The sequence below is a fragment of the Buceros rhinoceros genome, unplaced genomic scaffold (genome assembly GCF_000710305.1).
Source record: "Buceros rhinoceros silvestris isolate BGI_N320 unplaced genomic scaffold, ASM71030v1 scaffold283, whole genome shotgun sequence".
Classification (NCBI taxonomy): domain Eukaryota; kingdom Metazoa; phylum Chordata; class Aves; order Bucerotiformes; family Bucerotidae; genus Buceros; species Buceros rhinoceros.
The window spans coordinates 93616-116153 of record NW_010401584.1 but is presented as its reverse complement, the minus strand read 5'-3'; the positions used below and the strand labels follow the sequence as shown (position 1 = coordinate 116153).

General features: G+C 37.4%; 1 protein-coding gene across 1 annotated transcript in view; it reads left to right on the top strand.

The window, feature by feature from the left end:
• Positions 1-226: 226 nt before the first annotated feature.
• CADM2 (cell adhesion molecule 2) overlaps positions 227-22538 on the top strand; it is a gene marked incomplete at its 3' end in the record, with an annotated part of 79422 nt that continues 57110 nt past the window's right edge. Inside the window, exons 1-2 of the mRNA XM_010132304.1 lie at positions 227-401; positions 6269-6439. Coding sequence (XP_010130606.1) covers positions 227-401; positions 6269-6439 — 346 coding nt within the window. The remainder of the gene's footprint in view (positions 402-6268; positions 6440-22538) is intronic.

The following is a 22538-nucleotide window of genomic DNA, read 5'->3' as shown; positions in this document are numbered from 1 at the left end:
TGAGTGCTCAGCTCCTTGAACAAGAAGACAGAGATGAGGAGCGCAATGAAGGTCACACAATCCAAGAGGGATCAGTCAGTGAACTATGGCACCACTTAGATGTGCACAAGTCTATGGGACCAGATGGGATCCACTGAAGGGTACTGAGGGAGCTGGTGGAAGTGCTCATCAAGCCACTTTCCATCATTTATCAGTAGTTGTGGCTAACTGGGGAAGAACCAATTGAATGGAGTTTAGCAAATCTGAAACTCGTCTACAAGAAGGACGTAAGGAATATCCAGGAGATTACAGGCCTGTCAGTCTGGCCTTGGTTACCGGGAAGGTTATGGAGCAAGTCATCTTGTGTGCCATCATGTGGCATGTAGAAGACAACCAGGTGATCAGGCCTGGTCAGCAGGCAGGTCCTGTTTGACCAACTTGATCTCCTATGACAAGGTGACCCATTTAGTGGATGAGAGAAAAGCTGTGGCTATTGTCTACCTGGACTTTAGTAAAGCCCTTGACACTGTTTCCCACAGCATTCTCCTGAAGAAACTGGCTACTCATGGCTTGGACGGCTGTACTCTTCCCTGTACCAAAAACTGGCTGGATGGCTGGGCCCAAAGAGTGGAGTTAAATCCGGTTCAATAAGGCCAAATGCCGGGTCTTGCACTTGGCCCGCAACAACCTCCTGCAATACTACAGGCTTGGGGAAGAGTGGTTGGAAAGCTGTGTAGCAAAAAAGGGACCTGGGGGTGTTGGTTGACAGCAGGCTGAACATGAGCCAGCAGTGTGCCCAGGTGGCCAAGAAGGCCAACAGCATCCTGGCTTGTATCAGAAACAGTGGGGCCAGCAGGAGTAGGGACGTGATTGACCCCTGTACTCGGCACTGGTGAGGCTGCACCTCAAATACTGTGTCCAGTTTTGGGCCCTTGCATCAGGAGGGACATTAAGGTGCTGGAGCGTGTCCAGAGAAGGGCAATGAAGCTGGTGAAGGGTCTAGAGATCAAATCTTACGAGGAGTGGGTAAGGGGCCTGGGTTTATTTAGTCTGGAAGAAAGGAGACTCAGGGGGGACTCATCACTTTCTACAGCTACCTGAAAGGACATTGTACTGAGGTTGGGATCAGTCTCTTCTCTCATGTAGCAAATGACAGGATGAGAGGAAATGGCCTCAAGTTGTTCCAGGGGAGATTTAGGTTAGATACTAGGAAAAACTTCTTCACTGCTGTGAAGCACTGGAACAGGCTGCCCAGGGAAGTGATGGAGTCCCCGTGCCTGGAAGTGTTTAAAAGCTGTTTAGATGTGGCACTGAGGGACATGGTTTAGGGACCCTGGCAGTGCAGGGTGAATGGTTGGACTCGATGATCTTAAAGGTCTCTTCCAACCAGATGATTCTGTGATTCTATAAGACCAGATCAATAGAGAATTCAAAATCCAGCTTTTCTGTGCAGCTTTTTTAAAAAAATCCTGACTTTTATCTGCTTTGTCTCGAATTTGTCTGATACTATGGATTTTGTTAGCTCAATAAACTGCCTCAGGCAAAGTTACAGCATTAATTACAGAATCCATTAGTCTTTCTTTACTATTCTCTACCACAGTTCCACATAGTCAACAGAGCTGTGATATAAAATTGGTAAACAAAGGAGATTGCAGCTGATTATCCAAGAAACGCAGTCCATTCTAGAAGCATCTTTAGATTTCTGATGAAAATCAGAATACTGTTGAAGACAGGAATTTTAGGCTGGAATAATTTGAAACATGTTTGAGCAGTTGTATCAAGGATAGAAAATGAGGAAACAGAGAACCATTCTTTCCAGCCACTGGGAAATTTGAGGAAATTGCTGAAAGACAGGCAGCACCTCATCAAACGTAATTAAAAGAAGATTTTAACAGCACAGCTAACACACATGGTGCAGCATAAATTCTGTCATTCCGAAAAGGCAACAGGAAGAATATATATACTTTTAAAATGTAGATTGAAAATCACTCTAAGCAATGTCAGTACTTTAAGAGAACCACTGATACAGTTAGCCTCATAGCAAGGCAACAGTTCTGAAAAGATGTTATTTTACGAATTATATTTCAAAATCTGGTGTAATACCTTTGTCTTTCTTTCAGCTGACGTAATTGTAAGCCAGCAAGCAATTTGGTGATTTGACTCTTTAACTAGCTTGCTCTTTTTGACAGTTCCTAAAGGGATGGAATTTTTTAAAAAAGGAGGTGGGGAAGGAACAAAGAAGATGTGTGAAAAAGAACAGTTAAAAATCCCACAAAACCAAACCCAAACCCAAAATGAAAGTACTAAGCACATCCATTTCGGCTTAGTTTTCTAGGTCTTCTGAAGAGCACATTGCCATTTCACAAAGGTTAGAAATAAAATAACCTAACCAGTTTGCAGTGGCATCAGCAGAAGTTACATTAGCTTTGTGCACTGTAAAAGGTGAAATGATAAATCTGAGAAAATAGATATGAAATTATATGCTAATGCATCTGACATTAAAGGTTAGGAGTTCGTCTGTCTAGCATCAGTAAATCCAACTGTATTAGAGTGTATTATACATGGTGCAAAAGAATATAAATGATGCATTGAGTTCAGAGTTGCACCAAAGGGGAAAAAGCCATTCTAAAATTGTAGCTCCATTGCTATTACTCAAAAAAGGAATCATCATCTGGTAAACGAGTACTGTTTGATAAAGTGTTAGTAATGAGAGAGACTGAATATGAAGCACTGAGGGCCATACCTCTTCCTTTAGTGTCTGTCTCTCATACATGTACCAAATTAACAAAAAGATCTGCAGTTTGCATTCTGATGACATTTCTGGAAGATAGTTAAAAGCAAAAATATCAGAGAAGCTAGACACATAATTTTTGTTAATGAATGATCTGTTTTTTCAACACAATTTGTTACATTCTATTTCAACAATATTATGTAAAAATTATTTTTAGGTTTCAGGAATATTTTTTAATGGATTTTCTTTTATTTTTTTCCTAGCAAAATAATTTGGCTTCAAAATTTAATAAGATAATATCAGTTCATTTTGTTGCAACAGATTAAGACATTTTGAATTAGTTTGTGTATTTTTAGTATACACAATTCAGAGAGGCACTGAACATTTTGTCTTAATAAACCTCTAAAACAAAGATGAAACTTTTAAGGTAACAAGGCCATCTAATGTCAGAACTTTATTTTAAGAGCAAACAAAAATAATATTTGCCTTGTAAAACCAGCAAAACTGTGTTTTTAAAAGATGAATGTTTCTATGTGGATGTCACATGTATGTCCTTTTATAAATAGTTGACAGTGAACAATGAATAATAGATTTTCTATAATTTTCATTTATCATTTTCGCTCCTAAACTTCTATGCTTATGAGATATAAACTAGTACTGAGATATAAACCAGAACTGAGATATGGACTTGTATCAGTTAATACAAGCATATCTGTCTGTACAACTATCTGATGTAGTCGTAGAGGTGGGCCCATAGATGACCATTAGATTTCTTATGGCCCAATCTTTGTTCAAAGATTAGATCAGGTTGTTAAAGGTCTTCTCCAATTCAATTTTCAAAAATCCCCAATATTTTGAGTATTTGAAGGCCCTCATTGTGGAGAATTTTCATTATATGTAGATATTTCATGATACGTGATCAGAATTTGCTTTGGTGTAACTTGTATTCATTGCCCCTCAACTTTTGCTGTACATCTCTGAAAGGACTCTGGCTTTTTCTTTTCTAGGAACATGCATTAGGTACTTGAAGGCAGCCATGTGATCTGGTTTTAGTCTTCTCTTCCTCAGGCTGAACAAACTCACCTGTCTTAAACTGTGCTGGTACTTCATATTCTCCTGCTGCTGACCATCCCTATGGCTTTCAGCTGAACCTTCTCTGATTTGTCAGCATCTTTCTTGGACCAAAAGGCCAAACCTGGGCCTGGTGCTCTAGATACAAGACGTGCAGGTTCTGAATAGAGGAGAAGAATTACTTCCCTTGACTTGCTGACTATGCTATTATTGATGTAGGGCAGTCATTTTTCATCTTTCAACACTATAAACGCACATTGTTGACCAGTGTTCAATCTGTCCTTAAGATTCCCAGTTATCTCCTTAATTATCCCCCAACCTGTTTCTTTATAATGATATCCAGAGAAAGATCCTCTGTAATGGTTCTTTTTTTTTTTTTTTTAAGCTTTTTTTCACAGGGGTATTTAGGAGAGAGAGGAGTAGCAAGAAAATAAATTAAATGAAGGACTACAGTAGACATATTTAAAATTCCTGTAAAATCCCCTGGTAAATATTCTGAATGCTAACATACAGTAACATACCCTGTACCTGATCTCCACTGGGCTTACATTCAGGTGGGCTTACATTCAGTTAGCATATATTACAATCACACCTAATTTTGCTGTGAAGTAACATGTAAGAAGGTACAGCTGATAAAGTGGACAAGCTAAGTATTTCTGTTGATGAGGTTATCAACAGTTTGTAGAAGAGTATCACCATCCTTTTTACAGAGATGATTAATTCTAAGAGCTGAACTCTTGCAAACAATAGATGTCTAGAGAAAGGCTTCTAAACCATTTAGGAAATAAACTGCTTCTGTGTGGATTAACCATCCACAACCTCTCACTGAAATTAAAGTTGTTGATGTTTTCAGGAGCTGTCTGTCCTCCACCTGAAGTCAGTAAGCAAAGGGATGTGTACATTACTTAGCAGCAGAATGCTATCTATGTATGTAATTATAATTAAATTTGAAAACCCAACTCTGGAAACAAAGTCTTGTATGTTTGCTTTAAATATTAGTGAAGATGTTTGTTGTTTGACTATAATAACTTTGTTTTAGCCCAAGTCAATATTTCTCTCACCTACTGATCCCTAAATATTAATAGTCACTGTGGCAGAAATTGAAATCTCTTAAAGCTTTGCAACCAACAGGCAGAAAACTGCTGGTATGCAAGAAATAATTTTTTCATGGGGAAAATTGGAAATCATATAACTACATGGTTTCTTCATCTATCTGGAGACAACAAAAAAGACCAACTTTCTGATTACAGAGGTATTTTTAATCTAAAAAGAAGTAGTTTAAGCCATTTAAGATTTGCTTTCTAAAATTGATATTTCATGGAAATTGTATTTAGGTCATCTTCTTCTCTAATGGGGTTTAGTATAATTTGCAACCTCTCACTTTTTGGTTTTTTAGGACACAGAGGACATATGCATTTTCAGTGTAATTTAATATATATGTTTATGTATTTATATGTGTCTTTTAAAGCTTTCTTTGCAACAAATCAATATAACAAGCTTACTAATTATCTGAAATAAATTTAAATCAATAAGTATGGGGAGTCAAGTTAAACAATTCTAAAGCATGTGTAAGAATATCTCATGTTGCAGATAATACATTAAAACTTTTTAAAATAAAAAAGAGCCTAGTCTTTTATTTCTTCAGTTCTGATCTAATGTGTATATCCTACAACAAAACTTTCTGAATTTGAACCTTAACCTTGAGCTCATTTTGAATACTTCTTAAACATAGCTGTAAGCTCCCTGCACTCTACTATCTGGACCAAAAACTGTCAAACAGGTTTTTAATTGACTCTGCACAAAAGCAGCAGGCCAATTTAGCATGTTATAAAGTAGTGAGTGGAAGGTCTCTTTCAAGTAATTTTGTTTCCAGTCTTGAAACTTTGTAGGTTCCAGTAAATACTATGACATGCTCTATTTACAGTTGTTCATCACCATCAATAGCTATACTTTGGTATGGCTTTCCTTCACAAATTAGCATAATTCTAGCCAAACAGATTAAGCAATGAATAAAGCACAGGTTTAATGTGACTACATGTGTGCAACCCTTATTAAATGGGGCTTTAGTCATATCCATGTATTGCATTATTATGAGAGATTATAAGTATGGACTTTGAAAATTGAATATTTAGTGACAATGTAAATACTTAAGGAAGTGATGCTGGGAGGAGACCACATTTCTTCTAATGAAATGCAGAAAAAGCATATTTCAAATTTGGACCTAAGCATAAAAGTGATAACGATGAAAGGAATTTCTGTATGAGTGCAGTATCATGTAATCAATCTTAAAATTTTCTTTCTCAATATCTATCTCCTGCTCTGACAATAGGAGCAAATTGAGGAATAACTACAGTCTTGTTTTAAAGGGATCAATACACATATGAAAGGGGTATATTTTCAACAAGCGTGATAATTTAGCTGTCTAATGCTAAACTACTTTTCCTAAAAATATGGGAGAGAAAATTGTTTGTTTATTCTTTCTTTCAGATGTTAAATATGTAAAAGAAGAGGATGCAAACCGTAAAACATTCACAGTCAGCAGCACGCTGGATTTCCTAGCAGATCGCAATGATGATGGTGCAGTTGTAAGTTGCAGAGTAGATCATGAGTCCCTAAACTCTACGCCTCAGATAGCAATGCAGGTTCTAGAAATACACTGTAAGTAATACACGTCATATATGCTTGTTTTTATAGTTTTGTTTTGTTTCAGAGTTTCTATTGTGGGAAAATTATAAAAATCTCTGGTATTGTGTGGATAGATAACACCTTTCTTTTAGCCAGCTTCTCTGGTTTGTATTTGGTTTGTTGGTTGGGTTGGTTGGTTGGTTGGTTGGTTGTTTTAACAGAGTAACTCTAAAAAGTTGAATGATGGCTTTACAAGTGAAAACACTATGGGACTGAGTTCCATTTTGCTTTGAGAAATGGTAGAAAGGAAATGCATTTGTCTTTTTTTTTTGTTTATCATTGTAGCAATGTGAAAGAGTTCTTAAAAATCAAGATCATAGTAGTGCACAATTTTCCTTGAAAGTATCTAGAAACTTGAAAAAAAGTGTATGAAGAAGCCAAGCTCACAGCAGATTGCCTCAATAATTTTGAATCCTGCTACAGAAACTCTGTATAAGGATGGTTAATAACATAGGTCTGGGAGGAAAAGCCCTTTAGAATTTATTTTTAGGCCTTGCATGTCCAGAATGTTACTCTAGATAGTCCAAACCTCAGTTGTTTTGTATCTCTATCTATTGGCTTATTTTTTTCAAACAGGATTTCTGGAAATTTGTTTCCCACAATGCATTGTCTCAAAGTTGAATTAACCTGCCTGTGTAGCTATGTGCCTACTCTGAAGTCATTTTGTCTTTTGAGTCAGGGTTTTTTTTAGTTTTCACTGCTTACAGTGAGACACTCAGGAAAACACCTTTTCACCACCAGATGACATTTTCATATTCACTTGCATTATACGCACCATTCTTCAGGGTACAGCTGTTCAGATCTCTGCAGAACACCTGTACTTGCCAGCCAGCAAAAATAGACGTCTGCCAAATATTGTCAGACCAGGTGAAGGTGAGAGACCTTTCACGAGTCTGTTTCTAGGTTAGGTGTAATCAGCTGTTATAAAGCATACAACCTTGTCCATAAAGCAGACAAGCTTGCAGCAACTGCAACTAGTTCCCAAGATTCCATGTCAAGGACTGCTGTCATATATAATTCATTTCTAAACAGGGACAGTTTTATAAGCATCTAAGACTTGTAGCACATGTAAAATGCAGTAATGGCAAAAGCACTCCATGCATAGAAGCTAAAAATGCCATCTGCAAAAACAGTCTGAAAATGAGGAGGATGTGAATTAGCATCCACAAGTAATATGTACTGAAAATAACTGTTTTCTGAAACATTCTACCCATCACTTTACTGAGGGAGATCAAAGCCTTTCTTCACCAAATGGCTATTAAACACCTGCCTCTGCTAACATGATCAAATGTCATCTGTACTGGAGACATGAATCCTTAAAAGCTTTATTTCCTTGAATTCTAAATCCCACAACCATCAGCCACTGAGCTGGCCCATGCCTTCACTTCGGAATTGCTTGCTCTTCCTTCAGTGCCCTGCTCAAGGTGTTGGCACTGCAGGAGATGTACCAAATTGAATGGAACAGTAGATACAGAAATAGGAAAGCTATTTGAGGTTTAAACTGAGTCACAGTGGCTGCAACATAATGTCATTCAAGGTAAAGGCAGCATTCTGATTTGAGTGAGCATCATATGATCATAAGGCAAAGAAGCCTTTCTGTGTCCTCTCTTAGAAAGCTTCTTGAATATTTATTGTTTCCTTCTGATTTGCACCCTAGGTAGCAGGAGACTACCTTGTTAAATAGTAGCGGGTGCATCTTCCTCTATGCCTGTTGCTTCATGTTTTGAACAAGACTCCTCTCTCTGCTGGGTGTTCACTGCAGTTCTCTAACAAGGACAAACTGCTCCAGGTGTTTACAATTAATAGAGTGGTTTGTGTTACCGACCCCTCAGACTGCCAACTTCTCAAAGCCACAGTGCAAAAGTAATTATTCTCTATCATTCTTCTTGTTCCGTTATTTTTCCACGAATTAATTTAATACTCTCCACCACTAGTACAGAGTCATTATACATGGAAAGATAAGTGAAAAATGACAAGGAGACTAAGAACAGGCTATTAGAGTCCTTTTCCTTACCACTTGCATCTCCATGGTCAACATACTCAGAAGTCTTATTGTGGGCAGGTTTCTAAAGGAAACTTTATAAAAGAGAAGGAGATTTAGGGAACTATTGATGTGGATCAGCAGACAACCTTGAAGGAAAAAGAGGAGAAGGATGATTTACTAGAGTAACCCCAAAGACTCTGAATGGAATATATCATATTGGAACTGGGCCCCTTGATTTTATTCTCCTGGTATTTCTCACTGTCATTGTGGATATTACTGCATCCACTGGAAGCTGCTGAGTTTTTTCCATCAATCCATGACTTGAAACATATAAAAGACATCATATTTGTTTTAAAGAGAGTCATGCTACAGGACCCAATGTAAGCTGATCCAATATATCCTCAATACCACCTGACAGCAATTCAGTGCTGAGAAAACAGATGAGTTAGGGGACCTCATGACAAAAGTCAGGAGAATTTGTTAACCAGACATCCTACAGGCTCTGAAATCACAACCAAGTAGAGTGGCATTGCTCCATAGGGCACTTGTTCTGAATGTCCCAGGGGCATTTCAAATGAGCAGAGAGCTATGGGAGAATCATAAGCAAGTACTTGCTTATGAAGAAGAGTACAGATGAGCATCAGGTTGGCAGAAATGGATGCGCAATGATTGAGCATTACCCATTAGAGCTGCACTTGGTTTTTAAACATCTCCCTAAAATGTGACACATTTTATCTGTGGTACATGGATACTGCTTATGAATTATCAGTGTATCATCACAGGTTAGGAAAAAAAGGCAATAATAAATTGTTTGGCCATTTCTGTCCTCTATAGTTATGCTTGAAAGCAAAAAAGTCTTCTTTCTTTCAAGCAATTAGCCCCTGACAATGGAGAAAACATTTGTGGCTTTACCAAATAAAAAAAAAAGTGAAGAAAAGGAAAACAAAACAGTAAGAATTACAGGATTATGCTCACATCCAGTGGATGATAGATAGAGAAAATGAAAGCAATGCAATAGTTGAAATGACAGTTTTTTATTTATGCCTAATGACAGATACAATAAAATTAAATCTGTCCTAGATGATGAGACTATATGACACAGATATTTGTAGTGAGTCCATGGAGAGCTGTCAACAGAGGTGCTTATGAGTCCACACAGCTCCTTTCATCATCAGCTTTAACAGGAAGTAAACTCAACAAAACAAAAGCTAGTAAGGCCATCAGCAGCAATATTAATATGAAAAATACTATATTCCCTCTTCTTCTCCTTACACAAATCTTAATTTTTATGTGTGTGTGTGATACAGTAATCAAATCAGCTTTCCCCAGTAGTTATTCAGTTTGTGAAATGTAGATGAGGACTAAACTTCTTAATTTTTTTTTTTCTTTTAATATAGATACCTGAAATAGAAATAATCTCTGATCCTTCTGCTGCTCTTTTCTGGGGTTTGGGGTTTTTTTTTTTAAATGCTTAGGTCTAGAAGTAGAGATTACTTATTTATAGCTTGATCAAAACAAGGATATCTTGAAGGAGACCATGATCAGTCCTTGTTCTCAGAGGGCTTTCCAGATTAGTTTTGGAGACTTCAAATATTAAAATAATAGGGATGCCGTCGGGGTAAGCATACTGTACCCCACTCCAGACTTAGCTCCTCCAATCTTTTGAGCTTTTTTATTAATTTCTGTTATGTCCCGCTTGTGCTTAATCGTGCTCATCCGTATGTTGTTCTCTGGGACTCGCAGGGCAGCCCAGTTGCCCAAGTCTTTTTGTCATGCTGAAAGGTTTGGCTGTAATTTAGATTCTGCTTGGCCAGCAGAGGTTTGTGGTAGCATGACACTGCTTGCTGAGTTTATTTTTCCTCTGACCCTTACTGTCAACAGTAAACCTAAAATAGACTCGTATCCCCCGTGGCTCTGCTCTGAAGTGTGCTTGTCAGCCTATCTGCCACTGATTATTAGGAAGTGCTTTTTGTAAGTGATAAATACAAAATCTCCAAGGGGCATTTCATGTCATTGTTTACTTTTGTATTCCAAATAAACTAAGAATACATTCTTTGTTCTTGTATTACAGAATCATAAGCACAATACTTCAATTTTGAAAGCATAGTACAATATTTACAAGATTGTGTACTGTAAGTCCTCATGCACACTCCTGAAAAGACATTTTGAGGACAAGTACAACTTCTGGTCCACATCTAGGAAGTGAGTGAATTCTGCTCATCCCTTCTTAATATCTCAGACGTGTGTTGTTTCCCAGAAGCAGCATCTTCACTTTCCTCCAGGTCTTATCTGAGCAGAAGCCAGCCCACACATTGCTTCCTACTGAAAAGAGCGCCATAAAATTACCCAGTGGTAATTACCTTACCTTAGTGAAGATTCTCTGACTACAGTAAATTACCCAGCAGACCTCAGTAAAAATTAATTGTGTAAGTCTGCCCCAGAGGCTGCTTTTGAAGCTTTAAAGTGAAATCAAATCATTTGAACTTCAAACCTAATCATCATGATTCTAAAACGGCAGCTGTGATGTGATCCATGCTAACAGACTCGGTGAGATTTTGCTCAAAAGCTGACCACACTCCCAAATGACAGCACTAATAAGCTAAATATGTGTTATGTAAAGAAGTATCCAGAGAGGCAATTTTGAGTAAATTCTATATTGGCAGACACAGATGTGCGGTGAATTGTCAGTCTGACAAGTCTATAGCCATCAGCTAACTTGCTTCTACTGGCTATTCCAACAATGTTTGTGTAATGGGCTGGTTTTGCTTTTGTGGGTTGTTATTAGATTCCTTTGCAATGAATGTCCAAACCTGACTTTAAAATTAGGCAGGTATTCCAAGAGAGTGTTGGAATTATTGTCCAGGAAAGAAACGTATTGATTTTGAATTAGGTAAACAAAACACCTTGAATTTAGCAGACTACAGAAAAGCAAATCAGCAATACACTTGTGCAGCCATGCAGAAAACAGTGTGTATGTGTGTGCATGTGTGTCTAACAGCGTACTGCTGTGATTTCTCAAGTCTAACAAACTGACGTTTGTCTGCCAACATGGTGGGTTTAGAATTTCTGTTGGTGTAAAGCAGAGGAATTTGATCAAAGAGCTACCTTACTCACCTATGCTCACTGAGGGAGTTCAGCCCATTGTTTTTCTTGGCTATTTTCAATGTTTTGTTGGAACACAGTTTCTACAGTTACTTATTCTGAACAATAATAAGTGAAAATAGATTACGTATAATATATATGTGTGTTTGTGTGAATATGTGAAAATATAAGATAACAAATACACTAGCGTCCTGGTTTGAGTTAGAACAGGACTAATTCCATTCAGTGATTTTACTTCCCAGCTCAGTCTCTGCTAAGTGACGGCACTCTCTGAAGTTAACGGCATATGTTTGCAGACAGTCTCTGCTTCGAGAAGTGATAACACTGGATGTTTACAGTTACTGCCAGGGACTGGGGTGCAGAAAGGATCTAGCTGATACTCACTCCTGTGCAGACCAAGGTCTCTGCTAAATCCTGTGTGCCACGGTGGGGTGCAGTAAGTGAGAGGCTGCACCTGTGGGGAGGAGCGGACAGGACAGGTGACCCTACACTGACCAACAAGATCAGTTCCATCCCATAGATGTCATGTTCGATATAAAGGTGAGGGATCACAAGGGTCAAGCTCTCTTCTTCAATGGCCAGTATCCAAGAAGGACTCTGTCCATTCTGCCTTTGATCCCTCCAATCCATGCATTCCCCTCCAGCTCCTGCATCCAGCTTCCACCTGCCACTGAGCCTAGTCTGGGACTCGCCCAACACCTGCCTACAGCATCAGTGGTGCTGTTGATGTAATTGCCATTGGGGGGATAGGTTTGATACTGATTTTTTGTGGATTTGTATATATTTCGTTTTATTGTTTTAATTTTCATTAAAGTAGTTTTAGTTTTCTTTTCCAATTAATAATTCCCTCTCCCTTATTCCCTTTGTCTTCCCCTTTGAGAAGGGAGAGAGGTTAATAGAGAGCATCTGTCACTTGTCTGGTGGCCAGCCCAGCCCTAACCGTTGACAAGTATATATTGTAATACACATTCATATAGTACTACGTGAAATAAGGCATCATTAAAAAAAAGGCAAGAAAAGGGTTGTGCATAGTCGACTGTTAGACCCTTTGTCTATGAAGAACACCTAAAACATTTATAGACAAAAAAGAAGTGTCTTCCTTAGATCTTAATGTTTAATTCTATTGAATTCGTTACATTTTAAATACATTATGTGGCTGTTCAGGGTGATTGTCTCAGCCATGGTCTTGCTGTCTTTCTGTAGCTCAGAAGGGGCAGATATGTGCCCATGTAGAAGTGCACAAAAGTGGACACCTCTTAGCTATGATAAAGTATGAGAGGGAGAGACAGTTTTTCCTGTTGCCTACATATGATCATTTTGTACTGTAAATGGGTAAAATATGTCACACATACCTTTTCTTTCAACTGTGTGGCTGAGGCAGACCATTTGTCTCTTTGAAGGTGTTCAACTAAGACGTAAGATTTTAATTTTCCTTTAGTATACTTCATTCTTTTTACTTAACTCCTCAACTTGATGCTTAAAAAACCTTTTTGTTCTTCCACTTTGGAGTGTGTTATCTCCTTTTTATCTTGGCCTCAGGATTTTTTTTTTTACTCTTTTTTTTTTTTAAACTTACAGGTATTCCTACCAGAACTCCCCAGGAATAAGCAGCAGTACCCATTTTAGGAACAAAGGCACAATTCTCTTTTTTGGAAGTAGCTTGTACTAGAGAGAACATGCTTTTCCAAAATGAAGAAAATATGAGAGTTAAATGAAATTTCCTTCACTGATGCTTATCTTTTTTTGGTTTCTGATCAGTCAACAGCATTACTAGTCATTCTCATTTGCTTATGACCATCTCTTCATTATGCTGTGTGACACCATCAAAGAAACACTGGCTAAAAGTAAAATCTGGGAATATTTGGCATGATTACACAGTGCCTCAATCATTGTATGGACAGCCTGGCAAGAGATACATCCCCAGAGTCAGGAAATGGTTTACTAAGTAGGATAATGAAGTGTCACAGCCTTCCAATTTTTCATTTATTTTTTAACAGGGCCCCAAAATGCTGAGCCAGCTCAAATAAGTTCAGATAGACTGTATGTTGAGTCAGGAGTGAAAATAGATGGAGTGTTTGTAGGAATTGAAATTTATTTTAGATTTGTCATGAGAGAAAATGTTTATCTAAGTATACTTTTAGTCAATAAGCTTAAACACAAAATTCTTCTATAACTTCTGATGAAAGTTGAAATTAAAAGACCTGGTTTTTCCAAGTGCATAATTCTCTATGGCCACAAAAGAAATAACTCACTTGAGATTTGTATATCCAGGGCTTTGCAGGTGTCTATTCCAAATTGGCACAATTTGCCTTTTTGCTGCAACCATTTAATCTCAGAATAATTTGCGTGTTTGGGAACTGTGATATTTCAAAGACTTACGGAACTTGTGGAAGGTGGCCAGTATCTCAAGCTTAAAACTTCTTTCATGAGTAACATGATGGCACAGGTGCGGCAGCCCGTTCTCTGGCATTACCCATCCTATTGCATACTGTTCACAACAAATGGCAAAGAAAATTTCTCTTTGAGGAAACAGAATTGTTTCGTTCCAAACTGATATATTCCTAATGCGTTTGTTGGTTTTAATGTTTTATTCTTCAGAGTTCTTAGACTCAGCTCTGGGAACGAGACACATTTAGGCTATGTGTTCTTTTTTTGAGGAATGAGACTGCTGTCATCATTGTACAGCTACCCAGACCCAACCTCCTGGAAGTCACTAAGTCATTAGCAGTCTATCATCTCTTATCAGTCCTTTTGCGAAGTATACCTGACAAAGCCAGCTATGAATAATAGGCTACAAGAGGGAAACCCAGAACAACTTTTTGTTTTGAGTGATTTGTCAGAACTGTGGGTGCTGTAAGAACAAAGTCTTTGATTCAGACTCCAAAGAGTGCTGGATTTTGCTCCGGCACTGGACTGTCACAGGAATCTCTTACATCTGTCCTTTATCCTTAGCAATGAAGTATACTTCCCATATTGAGTTAAAGGAGGGTAGTAGCTGGTTAGTGTAAGATAGCGCTCAGCATCTTGATCACCTGGGCTTGGCTATAACAATATTGTTTTCACGATAAACTCCATTTCTACAGAACAGGAGGCCTGGACCTCAGATTCTTAGATCTCGGCTTTTCAAGTGGATTTCTCTATGTCACCTTCATCTCACAACTTGGATCATCTTATTGTTCAAAGGTACTTCTTGTTCCTGCTTAAAAAGCAGGATAGCTCTGTTTTCTATGTGATGTGCAGATAGGGAACTTGGTCTCTCACAAAATCTCCCTCTCTTGATCACAGACAATCTCTGTAAGCCTAAGCAAGCAGGGATTTCCTTCACTTCTGTGAAAATCTGACAGCTGTTTAAATCCTTTAGAAAATGGAGGAAAAATCATGAGGAAAAGCTAGATGTTTTCTAAAGTGGCTACCAGAGTCTGACAGAAAGGTATAGTTCTCACAACTGATGCTGCCATCCTTAAGAGATCAACTATCTGAATTGTGTTCCAGCTTTTCTCTTTTGATGAACATGTTCTGCTGCACTGCTGTGATATTGATAATGAGAGAATTTCAGAATCTTCCAGCTGACTCCCTGCTATTTTATGAGATACATTTACCCTTTATACACACTCAGGTTTCCACCCAAGACTCAGCTGTGTTGAGTACTCATCTGGTATAGTTGGTGTTTTTTTTATCCCTGAATCACAGTATTGAATGTTAGTATAGACGATAAGTAAATCTCAATGTTACTTCAATACTCTGGTGATCAGCTTTCCATTCTGTCTCCCTTAACAGGACAGATAAGTCCATATTTACCAGTGTAAGATGATGCAGTTAAAAATAGTAATAACAAGAATGCAATGTAAAAGATACAGCCATAGTACAAGTACGTGTCTTCATATTGAATGAAAAGTAAATAAGAAGTTATTCTATTTAATTATTTAGCTCAATAATAATGTAAACACTGTGTTAATAAGTAAAATTATCTTGTTTATGCTTTTCATATTAGTGAATGCTTGAAATAAATGAAACATAAAGGATAGTTACTGTAAACAGTAAAGAGTAATATCTGTGAGCATGAAAGTTCAGAGCCACAATTTGCATGTGTAAATGAGATCAATTAGGTTAATGATGGATGAAAATAAGAAATCCATGATTTAAATGCAAAATAATTCAAAAACTTGTAGGTCCACTTCCTGCCAAACTTTCATCTTTCAAAGGGGATATCTAGTTCAGAGGGTTAATGCACAATCCTGACCTTTCCCATCTGGAGGCTTGTGTTTAAATATGGTTTACAAGTGAAATATAATCTAATATAATTTATTTCTCTCTAATATCTTTTGTAGGAAAATTCAGAGTGTGGCTTCTTAATTCTGCATAAAAACTTTAAAATATGGTGTGGGCAGGTTAATCCATTTGCTTGTCGTGTTTAAGAGAGGGCTCAAGAAGGTTTCAAAGAAAGTTTGGAAGGGAACCTTGAGTAATATTAAAAGTAAGATTTGAGGAAATAAAATTAATATAATTCCATTTCAGATAAGTAAGCCTTCAGGCATAAGAAAGAGGCAATCTGTGGTAAAAGGACTGAAAAGGCAGAGGGCATGGCTATGCTGGGAAATGGAGCAGTGAGATTGTCCCCGAACCTGTTCCTTAAATACATGTTTGAACCCCACAGTGCTTTGCCATGTGGAGATGCTAGCTTTGGACAGTGTGGTGACATGTCTGAATTAATGAGCACTGATAGGCTAAAGATTGTTTTCTCTCTGCAAGGGAGGCTGAGGACAACACTTACAGAGCTCGCTGTAGGCTTTTGAAGTCCTGTAGTTAACTAAGTCAAGACTGGCCACCTGCCGTTGTCCTCAGCAGAAATCCTCTCACTCTCACTGGAGGGTATTCTTAAGTGGACATAAAAATGAGAACAAGTTAGTTCATCTACCTGACAAGCCCAGAAAACTAGTTTGATGGTGTGAAAAAGGCAGTGCAGCTGATTTCCTGTAATGATAGACCTTCCTCTACATAAGGAGGTAGGTTCCAGAAATAAAGACCTTTCAACAGACAGCCCAGCAGCAGTATCCCAAAGACTGACTGACTGACCGACTGATTTTTGAAGCTCCTAATCTAAGTAACTGTCAGTTACTATTAAAGGGACTACAAATTAATTTCTCTGCATTGTATTTGTTCAGACAAATGACTAAATGGATATAATGTGAATGATGGCTTGTATTAGAGATATGTAGTATAAGGTTGAATTTACAGAAAAACTAGAAAGCAAGTTTTTAACTATAGTTGTTATAACTACTTTATATTGGATAGCACTAACAGGACAATAAAGACTGAATGACTGAGTGGTAGTCCAGTGTATGAGAAGTTTCACATCAGGTCCCAAGTGGAGCTAGAATTTTTCAGGTCCATGACTAAAATCCATTACACTCCATGCTGCCTTTGAAAATATGCTTAAAAAGTCTTTTTCATTTTTTACTAGCCTAGATTTTGTGTTATTTCAAATGGGATCATCTTAGAAGGAGACTGAAAATTACGGAGTCTGTATAGCTCCCACCACCGGTTATCATTCTGGTCACCTTCAGCCAATCAACCTAATGACAGATGGACAGAGCTGTTCCAGGCCTTCCCTATAGAATGGTTTTGGGAGCTACATTTCAAAACTAAAGACTAGCAAGCAGGTGAGGCATTTTGGAGGAAAACATGTATAGAGGTTGTTAGTAGGCCCTTCCGAGGAATATAAGTTCGCCCTTCATGAGGGTCTGGTATATATTGCTAAGAAACAAGTCAAATTTTCATGCCTTGATATAACTGCTTAGTTATTTTTATATAGATTAAACTTTTATAGTGTCCATTATCTGATATAACTGTCAGAGAAAAGCTTGAAGGTGTATTGGGCTATGCTGAGCATCCAGAGTTCTTATTTACTCCTTCAGCAGTTTTGATGTGCTACAATTTTCAAGCCTTATTCAAGATAATTTAAGTCAGACTTTCAGAAAAGTGATGTCCTTAAGCAAAAGCAACTGAGGATGCAAAATACAAAGTTACATCGAAAGGTCGTATGCTAACTTGGTTAGGCGTTTCTTGATAACATATGTGATTTAGGCAGACAAGTCTTTTTCTCTTGCTTTGCTTTAGTCCTCTTAGCTGACATGGCAAAAATGAGATAAAATATAAATAAGTCAGGGAGAGCACAGTGTAAGGCAGTGGAAATGTTAAATGGAGCAAAGAGGTTTACCTGTCTGCAGAGACTGCCAAAATGGAGATTGTTTAGTGTGAAGAAATGACACAACAGTAATAATTAAACAAGATAAAAGTTGCAAAACTAAGCTTCATCACTTGCATTCACTGAAGAAAACAGAACTGAATTGCCAAAGAAAATATTATTCCTACCTTATCATCCAGGTCTGTATGGGACTTAATGGATAGCTAATAAACCGATTACCCATTCCGCAAAAGCGTGTAAAGGAGAATAGCTGTATCTGGTGCTAAATATCTTCATGAAGTGATACAAATTTAGAACTGTGGTGACAGTGCCACTCTGTCTACCACTTAACTCAGCAGGGTCTGCCAATGTATCCAATACTATGCTCACATTTGTCTCTGCCAGTTTTAAGACCAAGCACAAAGTAGGTAAGAATGATCAATGAACAGATTACATGACAAAAGTAAGATTTTAACACATTTCAAATGGAGCAGAAAGGAACTGTGGAGCTTTGGTAGTGAACCTCCACCTTCTCTTTCACTTTCCCAAAACCCGGAGCTACATGTTACGTACTATGACATTTTAATTACTTTTTTCTTTTCAGCAATTGTGGTGAAGGAGTCTGGTATGACTGACAGGTGAGGTGAATATTTTTAACAAAGTACCGGATAATCTTTGTTGACAGAATTAGTAACCTAAAGGGTTTCCTGCAAGGTTGGTGCTTGAATTCAGGCACTCAAGAATTATGAGTGTCAGGAGGGAATATTTCACTGATGGAGCTTTCTTTTCCCCCACATTAGCATTTGGCTTGTTGTTTTGCATCCAGGAGAGTGTTTTTACACTCTTTGGGTACAAACTGTTATTACTTTTTTCTTCAACAAACATCATTTTAAACTAGATTGAAAGAGACAAGATAGAAGATAACATAATAGTCATCAAAGAATCTCAAATAACAAAGGGACGATATGCTGCTTCTGGCCTTGCTTGACTGTAAACTACTTTTTAAAGGAGTTTAAAAAGAAGATACAGGAATATCCATGTAGCTCTGGTACCAAGTATTCCGAAAGCTAAGTATTTAAAAAGCTTTATTTTACGCTATCATTGGATACATTTATTGAAATGAAATACCATTGCCAGGACTTTGAACCATTTGAACTAGATTGTCTCACCCAGAACTACTAACTCATCTGTTTAAGCTATAAATCATTTGTTGTACTCTGAAGCAGAGCATCAAACTGACTGTATCTCCCAGGGAAATTTGATGAAGTTAACCAATACAGACTTGCTTTGCGAGTGCTTATTCAAAGTAACAGGGTGCAGGCAGGAGCCATGCTGCTTGTCATTTACAAAAGAAGTGAAATTTTGGGGAATGCTGATTCACAGCTGTAGGATGCACACAGCTGCTGCGTGTAAAAGCTATTAAAAATGGTAAGCACTTTGACAGAGCTGATTAGAATATTCCTCTCTCCTCTTTCAGATGACATTTGGGATATCCAATTTGGCGTTTATTTCTGTAGATACTAGAGTGGTTTGTCCTTAGAATTTACTTTAAAAGTATTTTATTCTAAGCTTAATTACTTCTGTTTTTAGAAATAGAAATAAAATTGTGTAGGAATACAGAATTTTCAAGGAGTTTTTTAATTGCTATCCGTCTATGAAAATTGTGATCTTCTCATGGTTTCTGAAAAAGAAAAAAAAAAAAACCTTAAACCATCCTATGCTTATATCACTGCTAATTAATTTGGAGAGTAGATGCATCATCATTTTCAGAGGTACCTGCTTATTTTATCTTTGCATCTTAAAATGAGGGAAAGGTTCCAAAGAAATAAAAGAGAAAAAGCACGATGAAAAATGTAGAAGGCTGTGACATAAACAGATTTCACAAACACACTTTTGAAAAAATATACAAAACCGGGTAGAAAATGAATTAGTCTCTCAGGAAATACCTTAAAAATCTTATCATCTGGCAGTCATTTATTATCAGGTGGCAATAATGTTTTATTATCGGATGGTTAGATTTTTATAACATTTTTTAAAATGATAGCACCAGAATTTCTGTCGTTCAATGCCACAATAAAACATCAGAGAAATTTATGGAAGCTTTTCAATATTCACAAGATTTGTGGTCATAAAATAAAACTATGAAGTAAACGACGTGCTGTTGGCAGTTAATAATTTAGCTATACCTGCAAGAAGAAATGTAATGAATCATTTATACTGATTTGGACTCCAGCACAAAGAGGAAATGGTAGTTAGTGTGCAAAAAAAATAAAAAAAGGTAAATAAACTAATTAAAAAAAACAGAGTAAGCCTATTATAAATTGAGGTAGGAAATGCTGCTGCAGTCAGTTAAGTGATTATGTCAGATCTTAGAGTGGTCTGGGAGAGACAGTGGGCAGCAGCAGGAAGGTGAAGGGCTAATACATTTCTATCCCTTTTTGTGACAAAAGAAAATTTGTGAGTTTTCCTGGGGAGTAGCAATTGCTGGCTAGACAGGTAGCTTGAAACAGTAACCCTCAGTGACAGAAACCACCTGTTCATCTGAGGAGGTTAGTAATATTACGATCCATTGCTCTTGGGACTCTTCTAAGAAATAATGCAGCAGAGAGACTCCTCTAAGAAATAATGGCAAGAGTGCAGTGAGCCTCACCAACAAACCAAAGCAAAATTTCATATACTGCAACAAGACACAACCTGCTTGCTGAGGAGATCAGAATCTTCGTGTTATTCCTAGAAATCCCAACAGAGTTTCCTCTAGAGAAGGAGAGAAACCTCATTCCAGTGCCTCTGCCAAATGATGACATCCATGACTTGGATGTTATACCATAGGCAGGGCCCATGTATTTTGTTATGTGGGCTGCCTGGAGATCGAGTGGGTGTTTTCCAAACTGGTGAGTAGTTAATAAGAAGACATGTGTCTTGTGTTGCTTAGCGTCCATGAAGGTAAAACCTGGTATTCATGGGAAGCTCACTTATCACAGTGGGAAGAATTACTCTGTCACACTAGCATAGCTCTCTTCCTGAATGGATCCAATGGCACATTTCGTATTGGATCCAATGCAGAATTACATTGCTAAACAAAGCCCTGTCTTACTAGCAGTGTTTTTAAATCACTGTGTATAAATGAAAACTTCTAGTCACAAAAGGTAATTAACAACATCTAGTCATCCTAAAAGATGAAACAAGGTGGCAGTATCAATGTTTTTTAAAAGGAGGGAGTTGAATAACACTTGTAGCACATCCTGACGTATTATGAGCACTTGCTTGCTCTGACAAACCCAGCAAGTGATGTATTTGTCCCTTCCTATATTGGTGTCTTTTACTGTTAACATAATTTCTGCTCAATCAGTAAGTCAAGCAAAGATCAAAGACTTCATTACAACAAACTCAGCTTCTTACTGCAGGTGAGGAGATGTTCATAACATAAACTACAGAGAGAGAATCACCTTCAGAGAAAACAGGCATCAGAATCAGAGTATTCAAGTGGAGGCCTAGGGTCAAATGATGTTAATGAGCAGTTTTCAATTGTTTAGAACATGATTAGGGACAGGATTGCGTTTGCCTTGATTTAGAAATAATAGGCACCTGACAAGTTGGTTGCATGGAACCTAATCAGATTATTTTGGAGGTTTAATAATATTTGTTGTAACATTATATTGTATAGGACTGTACAGTTTAATTTGTATCAGGCAAACATTTGAACAGCTGTGCCTCCCTTTCTTTCTACCATTTTCACTAGGTCTAATTCTTTTGGTACTGAATTTGGAAGACTAAGTGGGACATTGTGAAGAATAAAAAAAGCACAGAATCCCTTGTGTTTTAAGAGGTTTAGACAGCATATATCACACTGATGTGTGCCATGCATAAAGAACCTCACCAATGGATTTTTCTTTTGGAACCCCAAAGACTCATAAATAAAATAATTCAAGAGATTAATCTTTCTCTATACACCTTATATGCTTTGAACCTTACATGTTACTGTCACCAAATGGGACATTTTTTCCTGTACCAGGTCTTTTAATATCATATTGACAAGAAAAAGTACTTACTCTGAGGAAGGGACAACAGTGAAAACCAAGAGAAATGTGATTTCTTTTTGACATCACCCATTTCCTTAGAATGATGTGAACCAACCTTCCCAAAATTATAAGCCAAGACTAATAATACTTAATGTACAGATTTTTACTTAAACAGCAAATAACTTGGATAATATTTATTATTGGACTGATTTGATCATGACAAAAAAATGGTAGCCAGGTACAAAGAGAAGATCCAAACATTTTGCAAAATCCCTGAATAGCATACAAAACTATGAATGGATAACACTGCAAGAGATTGTAACTGAAATTTTGTAGCAACCACATCTTCTGTTATGCCACTTTACTTTGTGAAGTAGGAGTTACAGACCATGAAATAATCACATTAAAAACCCCAAAGACTTGAAGGGGCACTGCACTTCATAGGAAGTAATAATATGCAAACATAAATGTCCTAGCTGAGTATATACCCGTTACTAGTTTGGAAAAGGTCTTAAATTTGTGCAGGTATTAGTAAAATATCTAATATCTGCTTTTGGCATTGTGGTTACATTTAGTGATTTTTTAAAATGTTTAAAATTGTTTAAATATTAAAAATGCTGCCATCTTTGACAAATAAAAAGTATACTCTGAGGGCATCAGCTCAAAGGCCTTTGAAAACATTTCCGTAAAATTTTTACCTGTAAAGCCCAAGAATGGCTGTACTAAAGACATTTGACACTAAGGGTTGATAGAACTTTCAAGTGTCCTAGGAAATGTGTAGGG